Source organism: Candoia aspera, chromosome 3 (genome assembly GCF_035149785.1).
Source record: "Candoia aspera isolate rCanAsp1 chromosome 3, rCanAsp1.hap2, whole genome shotgun sequence".
Lineage (NCBI taxonomy): Eukaryota > Metazoa > Chordata > Lepidosauria > Squamata > Boidae > Candoia > Candoia aspera.
Window position 1 is genome coordinate 70,358,056 of NC_086155.1, and position 15,526 is coordinate 70,373,581.

Consider the following 15,526-nt stretch of genomic DNA (forward strand, 5'->3'; position numbering starts at 1 on the left):
TCCAAAAATTTGAGAATACAAAATGGGTAATATTTCTGTAAAAATTGCAGAAACCAAACACTGAGCCCCTAGGACCACATGTAGAGCCTAACATTTATCAACAAAATCTAACTTTAGTATGATATAGGACAGAAATTACTATAACAGGATAATATATCTGTTCTTAAATTGTGGGGCCAATTTAGCTATTATTTTTTTAAATGTAGCTTCCTATGCTCTTCTGAAAGACTTTGGGTCCCCTAATGTTACACATCTCTCTTCTGAACAAATTCCTTATCTGTGGATTGTATTTCCACAGAAAAAGATTTAGGTTGGTCTGGAAATGTGTGTTAAAACTTTCCTCACACTCTCTAGCAAGCCCCTACATTTTCGTCCATTTGGCAAAATTTGGAAGCAATTTCACAGAGAAAACGAACAGGTTTAAACATGCTTCTGAAGAAACTCAATTCCACCTATAATCCTCTACTTCCTATTCATTCTCATTAAACATCACTTCCTTCGATTTCCTTGCCAGCAATGTATTTCCAAGACTTTACATAAATCACGAAGGGATAAAAATAGCTGTTTGAGGTTTAGGGTTTTAAAAAATAAATAAGCTTTTAAAATATCTATAGAACTACGGGGTTCACCTCTGATTCATTACTGCGTGGCTAACCTCCCCTCCCCCACATGCGCATCTCCTCCAACATTTGCAACATTATAAAACGGCAGCACCTATCTTGACCCCCCCAAAAAAATCCCCGCACGGCCCAGCTACACCTACATTCCAGCCTCTCCATCTAGTCCTATGGCAAGGTGGGTGGAAAGGGTTGGAACACAATTTAGCTTTGTAGGCTTCTGGGACACGTAGTCGAACTGAGATGCAAAGTTTATTGAAAACCCCGCGATAAAATACAGTTCAGAACTACAGAACCCAAGACACCTTGCTTTACAGAGGGCGGAGTTCGTTTGCTGTTGACTACAACTGGTGGGATTTCCTCCCTCCTTCCTATGATGTACTGAAGCTGCTGCTGCGTGCAAGTGAGCAGAGTAATTGAGAACACTTTGCCTTTGCTAAGAGACTCTCTTTCGCTTCTCTTAAAGGCGCAGACGGAACTGAAGCGTTGCATTTTTTTTTCTTTTTGATTGAACGAAGATTGCGAATATGTGAAACAATCAGTTGACTATTTTAAAAACGCCATTTTGCGGGCTTATTTTTTCCTTCTTAGGAGTTGTGCTTTGTTTTCTATTGCTCAAAGAAGTGGTGAGTTGGTTTTTTCGTCTGCTAACAGAAGAGTTCTTTTAATCAGGGCGTGTGCATTTGCGAACAGCTTACCGGAGTAAGTGAAATGGCAATCAGCAATTAACAGTTTGCACAGGAGTCGTAAATCAGATCATCTGTGTTCGGAGGTATTTGATGCCTGATGCTGTAACTTTAGCGTTTTACTCTTATCAGCCCAAAGAAGTTTTCTTGCAGCTTCCAAGGAACCGGTCCGATCGTTAAGAGGCGCTTTTGGAAGACCTGCTCACGTGCAACTCATGAGAAAGTGCCCTGGGTCCCTTCACTCCAAACTTTGCAACATTTTCCACCTCGTTCCTCTCCCTCCCAAGCGCGCGTCTTGCTGGTTTAGGGAGAAGGGATCAGGAAGTGACAAACCACCATTCAGCCTTCCGCGCCGCCGCCGTATAGCGAGCATTCCTCCTCGGTGTCCGGGGTGACGGGGAGATGGGGGGCGAGGAAGATAAAGTTTAGCTTCATCAGCGTCGAAATAATGCAGCAACAGCCCGCCGCGGGCTCCGTTCCTGGTTTCTATCATGCTAGGCTTGGAGTGACTTGGGACCCGACGGGTTGCCCCTACAGCTCTCCGGCTTCGTTTCGCAGATTTTGAATCGGCATCCTGGTTTTTGACTGTGTGACTCTTTTTTCCTAGGTAGATTGCAATGGCTTCCAAGCTTCTGCGAGCCGTCGTCTTGGGTCCCCCGGGATCCGGCAAAGGAACCGTGTGCGAGAGGATCGCCAAGAGCTTTGGCCTCAAGCATCTTTCCAGCGGGCAATTTTTGCGGGAGAGCATCAGGGCAAACAGTGGTAAGTAAGTGAACGGGAGAGGACGGGGCCTCCGCTTTTTGTGTTCGAGTACGTGCCTCTGTGCATGCAGGCGGATCTCGGGCGGATCAGACCTAGCGATAGGTGGTGTCTGCATTGACTTCTAAAAAATGTATATGCTCCTGTAGCGCTTGGAAGAGATAAGTGGATTGGCCTGTTATTCTTTGGATCTGGGGAGGGAAAGAGTGTGTGTATGTGCTGTTTTACCCAGTTTTGAGCCTGCTGCTCTTCACGGTATGTGCTTTGAATATAGTATTGGCAAATTAGGAACTCTGGCAAATACACTAGTAAGGCAAGATAAAGGTAAGAAAGGTATCTAAGGATTTGCAAAGGGTAATAGGGCTGCCCTTTTTAAAATGGGCTGCCCTTGGGCTGCCCTTTTTAAAATGCTTTGATCTGAAGTGCCTGCATTACAGCAGGATAGAATTAGTTGTACTGTGCATTTGTTTCACACATATCTAGTAATATCTTGCCAGTAAAGTAACATATTCTGTGTTTCTTGCTAATGTAACTGTTTACTTGACTGTTTTCACTCTTTTAAATAACTTTGTAATATCTCCAGAGAGCTTAAGACTTCTAGAAATAGCTACAATCCTTCACCCATTTCTCTGAAAGTGGGCTCCACTGAACTTAAGAGGGCTTAGTACTACATAGACACATGTAAGATTATGCTCTAAATGAAATAACTTTATGGAAATTTTTAAAAAGTAGATAAATTATATATTTATGTGAAATATGCTTAGAAATATGGAGAGAATACCCTTTCCAGCTTGGAATGTAGTTACTTCAGTTAGCTTAACAGTGGGCATTTAGTAACTGCTATATTCCTAGTAATTGCTTATTAGAAGTACAGGTAGACCTTGTTTAGTGACTGTTGAATTTAGTGACCATTCAAGTCATGATGGTGATGAAAAAGTAACTTTATGACCAGTCCTTGCGCTTACAGCCTTCACAGGTCTGTAAAGGAAAGCTGAAATCATAAGCACTGTCATGGTTTCACTTAGCAACTGCTTTGCTTAATGACCTAGTTGCTGGTCCCAATTGTGGTTGCTAAATAAGGACTATTGGTAGACCCCCCTGTTTCAGCAAGATTTCCTGCGGAGCAGCAATGGATATAATTCAGGCTGTCGAAGTTGGTTGTTCTCTGTGTGCTCTTCTTCCTCCCTCTTCTATGCTGAAATTAATTTGGAATTATGCGACACTAACATTAGCCATACAAGCTAATACATTAGCAAATACAGAACTTATTGCAAATACATGGTTAAACTTTTTGGAATCTGGAGTCTTACTTGGCCTTTAAGTTCCATGCTAGAAGTTGTATTCCAGAAAGTAAGTGGACAGGGGAAGCGTTACATTGGATTAAATTAGAAGTAAATTGATTTAACATAGTTAACATGATTGTGTGCAATGAATCATTTTCCTTTCCTTATGTTACAAATAATATGATTGTGCATTTTAGAACCTCCTTAGGGCCTCATGCAACCCTTGATTCTCAGCTTAGGCAAGCAGATTTAATTAATTTAGTTTGTAAGGAGCTGATTTGACTGTTCTTTCTTTTTTTGAAAGCTATGGCCTTATCTGGAATTATATACAGTGGTGGTGATGTGTATTTCTAAAATTGTGCTTTGCACCAAAAGCTTTGTTAGGCTTGGAATCCCTGTCATTTTGGATCTCTATTTGTGTGCAGTCTTTTTGTCTTCTGGCAGTACCATCAATTTTATTCATTTGTATTATTGAATGTATGAATGCTGAATTATCCTAAGCATCATTAATGGTTCCCATTTGATTTGCCAATATTGTGTTAAAAGTACAGTGAAGACAAGCCTTGGAAGAACTCACATTGTCACACTTTGAAATAAATAGAATGGCATGTTGCATGGCTCCTGAAATGAGAACTTTCTTCTTTATTAGTATGAAGATGGTCTACATCATGGACTGCCATACATCTTGCATTCAGATTTAGAAAACAAGAGCTATTGCTACTTTTTGCTGCCACTATTTCAGCAAATCAGTTTTTCAAGACTTGGTAGTCAGGAACATCTCCCTGTCTTACTCTTAAAGCAGAACAGATAGTGGCTCTTTCTAGTACTTTAGAATAGATCCATAGCTTCTGATGCTCATGCACTTTGGTACAGTTTCTGAATCCTGCCAGTGTTGCATGTAACAATTACTGTATCATATCTACTACAGAAAGGATACAATCAAGTTACATATCCACTCTTCTTTAGAAACTCCCTAGTGCAGCGTTTCTCAGCCTTGGCAACTTTAATTAGATGTGTGGATTGGGGAATTCTGGGAGTTGAAGTCCACACATCTTAAAGTTGCCAAGGTTGAGAAACACTGCCCTAGTGCTACTCTCTAGGGCTGCCTTGAGTAACTTTTCATGCTAGTTTCTACTGCCATAAAATCCTACTTATACTTGCTATGAATTTATTCAAATACATGTTTTGAGGACCAGGATAATGCATTTTACTGCACTCAGCTGCCACTACCATTTTCTTAACCAAGTCTTCTTTATTGGTTAGTATCAAGTCAAGGATAGCCAACCCTCTTGGACAGAGTGGTGATCCTTAAATAGTCTGTTTTGGAGTAAGCTGGAATGAAAAGATCATATATATCTTGCTGATCTTCGAATGTCCAATTGCTTTAAGTAAGACTGATTAAGGATAAAAAAAATTGGCATTTGCATTTAGTAGGAATCAAAAAATAAGTTAGTATTAAAGTTCAGTAGACAGAGCTTCTTAGAAGAAAAAACCTGTTTTTTTTCCTCCTTTATTTTATCTTTCATGCTTTTGGATAACTCTGACTCCTGGAAACTACATGGACAAGATCATGCAGTTTTCTTGGCAACATTTTTCAGAAGTGGTTTGCCATTGCCTTCCTAGGGCTGAGAGAAAGGCACTGGCCCTAAATCACCCAGCTGGCTTCATGCCTAAGGCAGGACTCGAATTCAGGGTGTACCAGTTGCTAGCCAGAGCCTTCAAGCACTACACCAAACTGGCTCTCTTAACAGTTCTGTAAATTGTTTTTCTATGCAGGTGTGCTATATCTGTGTCAATGTTACTGTGATCATCTTTGCTAATTGTGCAAGAAAGTGAATTTAATTCATTATTTCATCTGAAAGGGAAGTACTCAGTACAGCTGGGAGAAGTGCTTAGGACTTTACTAATTAAAATAGCCCTCCCCCCAAAAGGGGCTTCCCAAGGAAACCTTTAAAAAATGGGCTGCTTTAAGAGTTGTACTAACTTTAATGTGTCAACTTCTCAAAACAGGAGCATCTTTTTTTTAAAGGTTTGTGTGGACAGGCTGCTTTAATGAACAGCAGAGAGGTGCTTGTTCATGTGACTTCAGAAGCACTTCTGAATCATATCAGAAACTAACATAGCCTTCCTAGTGCCATTAGATAAATGGGAAGTATCAGTCAGATAAAAGCATTTGTGTGATCCAAAGAACTTGGATGGCCAGGAATGTTTGAAGAGGTTCTTAGTGTACATAGTTAATTCATGATTTGCTTGAAAATCAAAGAAACCACAATTGGCTGGGCTTGACTAAGCTATAATTCCTAGTTTACAAGTGATAATGGCCAAATTCACACAATAAAAGCCAGAACCATTCAGATCACGTCATGAACCCAGCTTATGGAAAGTTGCTTTCCCATCCATTCTTTCTGGAGTAGAGAGAAAGTATTTTACATGGCATTAGTCTAAGCATGCTGGAACTCTTGTAAAACCAGGACAGGAAATAAATAAAATGTTGACATTAGAGCACCAAGAAGTTATGCTATATAATTTTTCCTGGTTAAATAAAGCTTAGTGGCTCAAATAAACTAACCCTTTATTTTATTTTTAAAGAAAAGGCTTGATTACACATTTGCAGCTGTCTGCATTTGGTTTTATTTTTGGTTCTTTTTTGTTATGGTAATTCTATTAAAAGTTGTTATTGGAAAGCTAAAAACTAATACAAACTAAAAGAAAAAGAAAAATAGGAAGTGCAGAAAGAAAAAAATAGAAAAATAGAACAAAGAAAAAAAACATAGTAAAAAGAAATATATAAATGACTTCCCTCTTCATCACAAGTATAAACAATTTTAGTAATTTATCATCTCTTAAAATACAACAAATGATCTCTTCTTCCCACATCTCATCTCTTATCTATAAACAAATCCCTAAAGCCTCATTGTTCACTTCTGATCAGCAAAAAAGTCCATTAAGGGTTACCAGAGATAACAGGTTTTCTTTTTGGTTCTGTTGGTACTCTGGTAGGCCTAAGTATTGAATGTGAAGTCTGGTGCCAAACAAAACTTAGGAATTGCACATTTTACAGTTCTAGAAACAGAACTAGGCCATCTTTCATCAACAGAGCAGCTTCTAGGGATATGATTCACACATTTCTTCTGTAATGTCTTGTTCCCATTCATACATGTAGGTGAGGAGAATCCTCAGCTTATAATATTCTGGGCTGGGTAAAGGCACGTTGCCTTTTAACGGCAAATCCTCCCAGTGTGTGTGTTCGTGGAAGTAAGAGTTTTACACAGTCAGTTGTGATGTGTCTATTTATGTTTAACCCCCTAAGAATTAGTTGTAATGATTTTAGTATTTGAGTAATCTGGCAACATCAGGTTGATTTTTCATGACAGGCATTTGTTAGAATAATACAAACAGTTATTTTTATTTATATTTCCCTCTGAAATGGCCTCATCTTGGGACTTTTTTTAGTACTGCTTTTAAGCCCAACCACTGCAGCCATGATTCTCTGTGGTTCTTTCCCATTTCCTATTCTGGTGGATAGGGCTGCTGTCATAACTTGAATCTCTTTGAGATTTCTTCAACCAATGAGATATATTGGGAAAAGATATATTCATTTATAAACTTTATATAATTTTTCATACACCAACATTCTGTGGTTGATCAGTGTTTGCCTTGAATTATAGAAGTGAGGTAATTCAGACTTTATTTCATTTGATATGTTGAATTATTAAAAAAAAGTTTTAATATCATGGCTTTCTGGAGTCTTTCTCAAAGAGCCAAAAAGTTGAGGTTGAATAGCATGTGCTGTTTGATTTATTATACTTCTATGCTCAAATCAAATTTGTGTAGACTTCAAGACTTCTATCTCTTGGTTGCGGTAGAGTTTGCTCTTTTACAATAATGCCAAGCTCAGACTTGATTTCTTGCCCACCCATATATGTGCACTATAAACTGTTCTAAATTCTCCTTATGAGCATGACAAAAAATTAAAATGGAATATAATCTCAGCATCAGTGCAATTTAATAGTGGAGAGATTTGCAAACTTGGAAAACTCTGCTTAAACCAATTAGAGCTTAAAAACACAAGACATAACGACAGTTCACCTAATACAGCTAATTGGAGGGTATATTTGTATAACTAATCCTAACATTAGAGAGTTTTAAAACATACACTTATTATCTCATAAGCTTTTATGCAATTCATAAAGAACTTTTGTACCAATTTAGTGGATTAAACAGACCACGCTTTCTTATACTACGTGTGCTTGGCAGCTCATTAATGCAACAGTATGTGTGTTCAGCTACTACCTACTGTTCAATTAGTGAACCCCATCTATACATAATTCTGTCTGTCTCTATTTCCATTTCCATTTCCCTTCTTTCCTTTTTTTTCAGTAATGGTTATGTGTGTATGCTGTATACTCTTCTCCCAGGATTATAGTTCACACAGTGAGGTAATGAGCTATGATCTACAAAAGGTTATGCCAGAATTAATGTGCTACTCTTGCCACAAGAAGTAAATATGGTTTTTTTTTTGGAAAGAAACTATTTCTCAAAGATGGTCTTTTTTATTTTGTATCTCAGTGTTGTTTGCTTTCTGATTGTAGGGGGAAAAGTTAGCTATTGGCTTCATCCTTTTTGTCTTCCTTCTGTATAGTTTTGAAGTTGTAAGATCTAAATTACAATTATAAAACATTTTCTTTTTGTCCCACTAGAACACGTATTACTGGAAAACAGCATCAAGAACCTTTATTATGACTTCCAGGATGAGTGGCTGGTTTTGATAGTTGAGCTGTAACCTTATTAGTGCATTATTTACTTCGGCTGGTGTTGGATTAACCACAGCAAATGTGCATGTATGCTCATTAATGTACAAGCCAGTTAAATCAGTAGCTTGCTCATTTTCTTTTCTTCCCCCAAGGGAAACAAGATGTTTTCCCTTGAAGATTTTGGAGTAGGTCACAGTGGACAGAAAACTGTGTTATATATTTAAGATGAAAAAAAAACCCCAAGGATAGCTACAATGTTTTTTAAACTAAAGGAGTATCATTTATTCTAAAATAAGTTATCTGAAATTCTGCCTTATTCAACATGATAGCAGAGACATAGTTATGTGTTTCTACATTTTTACATACTGTATATATGTACCTGACATATTATTCCCTTTTGGGTAAGCAGTGTTATGCAAAGCACAGAAAAAGTGAGAACTAATAGGAAAATAGCATGCAGAGAGGGCATGCGACAGATCCCATCTGTTAAAGAGTTCCATCTGGTGGGGTCGCGGAAGCATGCCTTCTCTGCAGTAGCGCCTGGACTCTGGAACATTTTCCCGCCAGAGTTGAGGCAGGTCCCCTCGCTCCTGGACTTCCACAAAAAATTAAAAACCTGGCTTTGCCATCATGCCTGGGTTGGGAAAGAGAATAGTTCCTCTTGGGGATGGCTAGCTCCTTAGAATTGCCCTGTTTTGCTCGTGGACAGAGAAAATTTTAGCCATCTGGACTCTATTCCATTTTAATATATTTATATTGTATTGCTTATTGATATTATTGTATAGTATTTATATTATATTGTGGTTGAATGTTTTTATTGTGAAACGCCCAGAGTCCCTCCTTGTGGGGGAGATGGGCGGTGATAAATTTAATAAATAATAAATTAAAAGAAATTAAAAACAGGACAAAAGTCAAAAAAGGAAATTACTGAGTTCACTCTTTCGTCCTGTACCTTTTTATCCTTGTAAGCCATTCTTGTTCCACCATGTTCATACATGGATTCAAATGTTGTCTTTTGCTCTTTAAACTTCTCACTTCTTTTTTTTGAGGATCTTAACAACTCAAAACAACCACAAATCTGTTAGTCTTCCTCTTCTCTGAAACCATTCCCTTTCTGCATATGTTTGTTTTGCTAGTTGATCTTCATTCAGTTTCTCTATGACCTTCAGCATTCATACAGGTCATTCATCTTTGTATTCAATCCATAGTTATTCAGCCTTTCATTTTTTTCTTTTACTGTGCACACCTTTAAAGAAACCATTTCCACTGCATTAAACTTTTATGTTTTTCCTGACATACCCGTTGTCACTTCAGTATAATGAAGTAGGTAGCAACATGCTCTTACATACAGCTGTTTTCACTTCTTTCAGTAAATGTTCATTCTTTTCAACAGACCACATATGACCCTTTACCATTCTGCCGGTATTTGCTTGTCTTAGAAAGATCGGTAAATGGGTAGAGAAATTTTAAAAAGTGCACACATTTTTTTTCTCATCCATGGCATCTATCATGTCATCATGCCACCAAGCATCTTTTTTTTCATATTTCCTACATATTTCCTATGTGCATAACTCTACACACATCTCTGACACTCTGTAATGACTTTCTTTTCATTCTGTTCCATACAGCTTATTTATTCTCTTTATGTCCACTTCCCAATCAGTTTGTTGGGGGGTTCATACTTTTTCATGAAGGACTCAGACTTTTATCTTCTTGCAGGCATTTTACTTTCACTCTCATTTCTTTCACTTCTTTCCTTCCTTGTCTGTTTTCCTCCAAGTTCTGTTTTTGATAGCCTGATACACATTAGGAGCCTCTCTTGACCCTTGAATCCTTCACTAAGTTCTTCAGTCTTTACTGTAAACAATAAAACCAGGCATGTTTTTAGATTTACATTAATTCCTTTGCCATGTGTATGCATGAATAGACTTATGCTTAAACCACAAACAGATCTTTTTCTAAGCAGATACTCATCAGTTATTTTGATTCTTTCTTGGACCTCCAAATGGCCCAATCACTTTTTTGTATTCTCCTACTTTGTTCCCAGTTATCCATTCATGTCACCTGACATAACTTTTTCCCTTGATGACATTTGTACAGAACATTGTACCTTTTTTCCTGAGAACTCATCCCTTTCTCTTTATCACCATTCACTGGAATGCAACTGTCACACTTGGAATGCCTACTTTCATAGACACAGTAAGTATGAAAATTCTGTGCACAAACTTATGAATAGAACATCTACTTTTGGATAGTCCATGACCAGACCAAGCCGTACATGTTTTGTTCCAATCCCAGTCTGAAAATGGACTAGTTTGAAACATGGTTCTGGATAGAAGTGTTCTGAATATCCTGTTCTGCTTTAGCTGCTGTGATTGGAAGTTGTCTTATCTCTTCCATTTGTTTCTCTGGTCCTTCTGCTGCAGTGACCGGTGTAGGTAACTTGTTATCTGCCTCCCTCTGAGGCAGCATCCTGAGCCCCAATCCCATTTGATTGTGGTTTTTTTTTAGTAGACAGATGGATATAGAACAAGGGTCTCACCACCCCTTGCCATTCCCTTGCTTTCCAAATCAGCCCATTTCTAAGTTAACATTTCCCCTTTCCAAAATCTCCTCCCTACAAATAACTCCATTCTTCTATATAGCCGTTTGTACATACTGTCACTGATACATACCTATAAACTGGGGCCCTTTTATTAAAAAGAGGCTTTAAGGTTCCTCTTCTTCCCTCCCCCCAGGAAGGCTGCTAGGTTAACTGTGGCTGGCTAGATCAATTCTTCAACACACACACACACACACACACACACACACACTCTTACCTTTGAAATGCACCTAACAAGCCATGGCTGGAGACTTAGGTTAGTTAGAGGGCTAGTCAGAAGGAGAGCAGTGCCAGTGTTTACTGGTCAAAGTTCCTTAATCTGAGCTCATGGCATGCACTAGTAGTAATGGCTCAGATGCACCAGCAAAGTGCCTGCCACCACCAAAGCAGACATGCTGTGGGCCTGAGGGCAGCCTGATGGTATAGCAGGCCTTCGAGTGTTCAAAGCATGAGTCAGCAAAGGGAAGACCAGGGATAAGGCTGCCAGATTTGGACTGCAGTTAGTTTTCTGTATCTTTCTGCTGTCTAGAGGTGACCTAGTTTTTTGCAGCTCAAGATGCTTGTTCTGCATCCCAGGGACAAAACACCCAAAGCACAAGTTTTGTTTCAGAAGAGATGATCCTGGCCTGAAATAGATCGACAGAATTTCTGGAATTCAGCATTTTGTTCCAAATTGGGAACCAAGACATACTTTCTATTTTGTGCACTCTCCTAGTATTTACCCCCAACAAACTACTTTGACACAATTTTAGCCCTTTCATTCATTATTACTATCCTACACTTTGGTTTACATATTCATTGATCTTGCTGTACAGCAGTGTTTCTCAACCTTGGCAGCTTGACAGTGTATGGACTTCAACTCCCAGAATTCCCCAGCCAGCATTGCTGTCTGGGGAATTCTGGGAGTTGAAGTCTGCACATCTTCAAGTTGTCAAGGTTGAGAAACACTGCTCTACAGGATCAGACTATCTTTGTTCAAATCTATTACATCTATCCCTTTTTTCTTAGTTGCTCGAAGAGATAAATATATTTTCATTTTTTAAATTTATGTTATGTTCTGTGCTATGTACCGTACTCCTCTTACCTTCCAAGTGAACACTTTTCCATATGCCGTGGTCATTCTCAGATGGACCAATAAATATTGACCACCAACTTCCATCATGATTTTGGTCAATTGAAGCTTTCACCTAATGTTTCTTTAGTAAGATAGAGATGATGTAGGCTGGGTTTATCAATCTTGGTTGTACCTATGCTACATGTAGCATTCCCTGCTAACAATAAACACAATACTGGTCAGTTTTGGCACATTTTGGCCAGTGTACCCAAAGCTCATTTTCTCCCCAAACATGCTCATACATTCTATGCAAATTCAAATTTCTAATCTAGAGATAACCTTGAAAACTAACATTCTGTTGCCCGCGTCTCACCAACACCAATAGGAGGAACATGAAGTGTATTGACACCAGATACATGAACATTCCTGTGTTTTATGAATTGCTGTTAGGAAAATGAATGCCGTTTTCTATATCTTCTCTATTTAATTTTTCTCTGTATTTCATTTTTCCCCCCACTTAATTATACCATCTATATAAAGCTGTATCACAGGGATCTGCAACAGATGGAGCACAGTATAATCCATGAAAGCTTATACCAGAATACAGTTGTTAGTCCTTACAGTGGCACAACATCCTTTTTGTTTTAATCTTTGGAAAGTTGTTTTGATAATTCTGTAAAGTTGTCTTAGTGGAGGTGTCAAAATCTGTACTTCGTTATGCCTCCTAAGGATTCTTGTTTCCATTCTGATATAGCCCACGGTCTGTGCACTATGATTGCTCTAATTCTTAGTCAAATATAGACAAGGTTCAAAGATGCTGCATCATTTTTTTTGTCAATTTGACAGGCAATAATCATCGCCTACAATGATGAGCTTCTGATTGTTGCAGATTTTTTTTCCTCCAGTTCTGCTTGGAGATCACAGATATGTTACATATTCGGGCAGCTGGAGAAAGGACAAAGAACTGTTTCCAATAGTTTACTCTGGCTTTTTGACCTGAGTACTGAGTGATGGATAGTAGCATAAAAATATTAAGGCTGATGGTTCTTTTCATACTTTTTGTCTTACTGAATCCCCAGATAGGTCAACACATACTTGATTATGTTAGATTCTGCTTTCATAAAATCATCAAGCACAGAAAGATGGTTAAGAAATCATACACTTCTCTTGCCCCACCACTGTTAGGGTGAGATGGTGAGACCTTATTCCAACCACAAAGTTGCTTTTATCCAAAAGTCTTTAGGACGCATGTGAAGTTTTTTTTTTTATATAACCAGGACTGATGTTATATTCTAATAGATGATGACTGAGTGCTTTGAAGTGAATAATCAAAGGTGTATATTAACCCTCAAGGCTTTCATAATAAAAATGTCAAAAATAATTACAATGATATATTTATTTTAACAGGGAAGCAATATTTGATGCTGAAACTCAACAGGCAGGTCGTATCTATTTCCCAGACCTGAGTCTCTGGGTATATATACAAACATATGCATATGCTATTTTAAAGCAGGCTTGCAACATACATTGTTCTGGAAAAAAAAATCTGCATGTGCAAAGTGTTATTATAAGTCATTTGCAGTTTGTTGCATAACTGTATTTTGCTTGCTATTTCCTAATTATGAGTCAAGCTTTGTAAGAAGATTATAAAGAAGGGTATGAATTGCTATAAGAAAGAGGCTAAAGTCGTGTGCACAGATATGTGGATTTATCTCTTTATTTTTTTAAAGTCTCTATGCCTCTTCAGTGACAAAATATGCACACTCCCATCCCTTGGCCTGATTTTAATGACACTCCTATTTATTTAACCTATGACTAACCCTTCTGCTATTCACTTGGCTACCAGTTTTCCTGATATATCATTTTCAACATAAACATTGTAATTTAGAGTGATCTGAACTGATCTTTTTAAAGCTTACTGATAGGATTCTTGATGTTTTTTTAATAATTCCTTTCCCTGCCCCATAACCATCAAGTATTAAAATAAGCATGCCCAACAACAAAGACAGGATTTTCTAGTTTTTTGGCTTCCACATTCTTTTTATCATTACTAACATTAATGATTTGTGGGTCTGCTTCATTTGGTTGTCGTGGTTACTGCTTCTTTCAAAGGACTTTGCCTTATGTTCTGTAGTGCCTTCTTTTTAAAGGGAACCTTTCTACAAGACCTAGACTTATCTGTAAGCAGTTAACACACATTTCAGTTTTAGTTTGGTTCACACATTGTGGTAAGTTATAATGAGGCTTGTTTGGCTTGACATGCTATGTTGTGTGAGTCAGCATATTAAATATACCACAGCAGGCCATGTTTAAACAAACTAGTGATTAATACAAGAAACCAATCATTGTATCAGTCTTAAATTTGGTTTCTACTGTTTTTCAAACAATAACTAAAAATGGGTTCCTGAGCCATTCACAACAACAATATAATAAATGAGAATGCAGCCATAAAACAGACTTTGAAGATAGAGGTTGAAGGTCAGATGCTCTGGCCCAGAATGAAGAGCAAGTCTTGTTGGATGGGGTTCTTTTTTGGTTATATGTTTTGGGGGATGTTTGTGATTTCTTTTGTGTTTTGTAATATTCCTAATTGTAAGCTGCCAAGAGTCATTGGGAGTTGGGCAGTCTATAAATTGTATAAATAAATAAAATAAAAATAAACATGTAGATGTTAGTAAAGGTAAAGGTAGTAAATATGTTAGTAAAGGTAAAGGTTTCCCTTGACATTAAGTCCAGTTGTGTCTGACTCTAGGGGGCGGTGCTCATCTCCATTTCAAAGCTGAAGAGCCAGTGTTCGTCCGTAGACACTTCTGTGGTCATGTGGCCGGCATGATTAAATGGAACGCTGTTACCTGCCCGCTGAAGCGGTACCTATTAATCGACTCACATTTGCATGTTTTCGAACTGCTAGGTTGTCAGGAGCTGGGACTAGCAACAGGAGCTCACCCCGTCATGCGGATTCGAACCGCCGACCTTCCGATTGGCAAGCCCAGCAGCTCAACGGTTTAACCTGCAGTGCCACTGTGTCCCTATGGATAATTTGTTAAGGCACCTAAAAAAAATTGCTGATGCTCCATGAACATTACAAGAAAAGTGTTATGTAGTAGGACTGAAGAGCCCAAAAGCCTTCTTAGATTAATACACCTCAACTTCTAAGAAAGGAACATTTGGAAAAAGCCATAATCAGACCCTCTTTAAAATCTAGGCAGTTTAGCATGGGAGTAAGTGGCCTTGAAGTTACCTAGGTCTCAAACCATCTAGGGATTTGAAAGGAAGGACTTGAATTAAAAACCAATAGACAGCCAGTTCAGGCCTCCAAAACAGAAAAGGGGTCAGCTTCATTCAACTGATCAGCATAATTTATAGTTACAGTTCTGGCCAGTCTCTTTTTGCATGAGTTGAAGCTTCCCAGTTCTTTTCCAACAGTGGCTCCATGTAGAAATCCCACAGGAAGGTGCAGTTACTCAGCCAGCTGTAACTGGGAACAGTGGGATTTCGTGGTAGAGAGGCTGCTTGGATGTCTGGTGTCAAAACTGAATCCAGAAGGAATGTTGAACTCAAATCTGCCTTTTTTTTTTTTGGTGGATTGAAGATGAGCCCCCAACATGCTTAAAGGCTACAAGTTAAGCATATTTTGTTGAACTTTGAAAGCAGGCCACAGCCCAGGATCTCTGGAGCAGCCTCAAGTTCCCTTTATTTCAGTAAGAAGGGGCCAGTTTTTAACATGAAGTCTGTTATGGAAATCTAGAATAATTATTCCCCCAAAGAAAT

The 15,526-nt window shown here is 38.4% G+C and overlaps 1 protein-coding gene across 6 annotated transcripts in view; it reads left to right on the forward strand.

The window, feature by feature from the left end:
• The first annotated feature begins 975 nt into the window (after nt 1-975).
• Nucleotides 976-15,526, forward strand: part of AK4 (adenylate kinase 4) — a 40,245-nt gene continuing 25,694 nt past the window's right edge. The window contains exons 1-2 of one of the 6 annotated variants that reach the window (XM_063298068.1): nt 976-1,243; nt 1,915-2,065. In XM_063298068.1, the coding sequence (XP_063154138.1) occupies nt 1,921-2,065 (145 nt within the window). In that variant the 5' untranslated portion in view covers nt 976-1,243; nt 1,915-1,920. The other 5 variants (XM_063298067.1, XM_063298064.1, XM_063298065.1 and 2 more) reach the window with 5 other exon arrangements.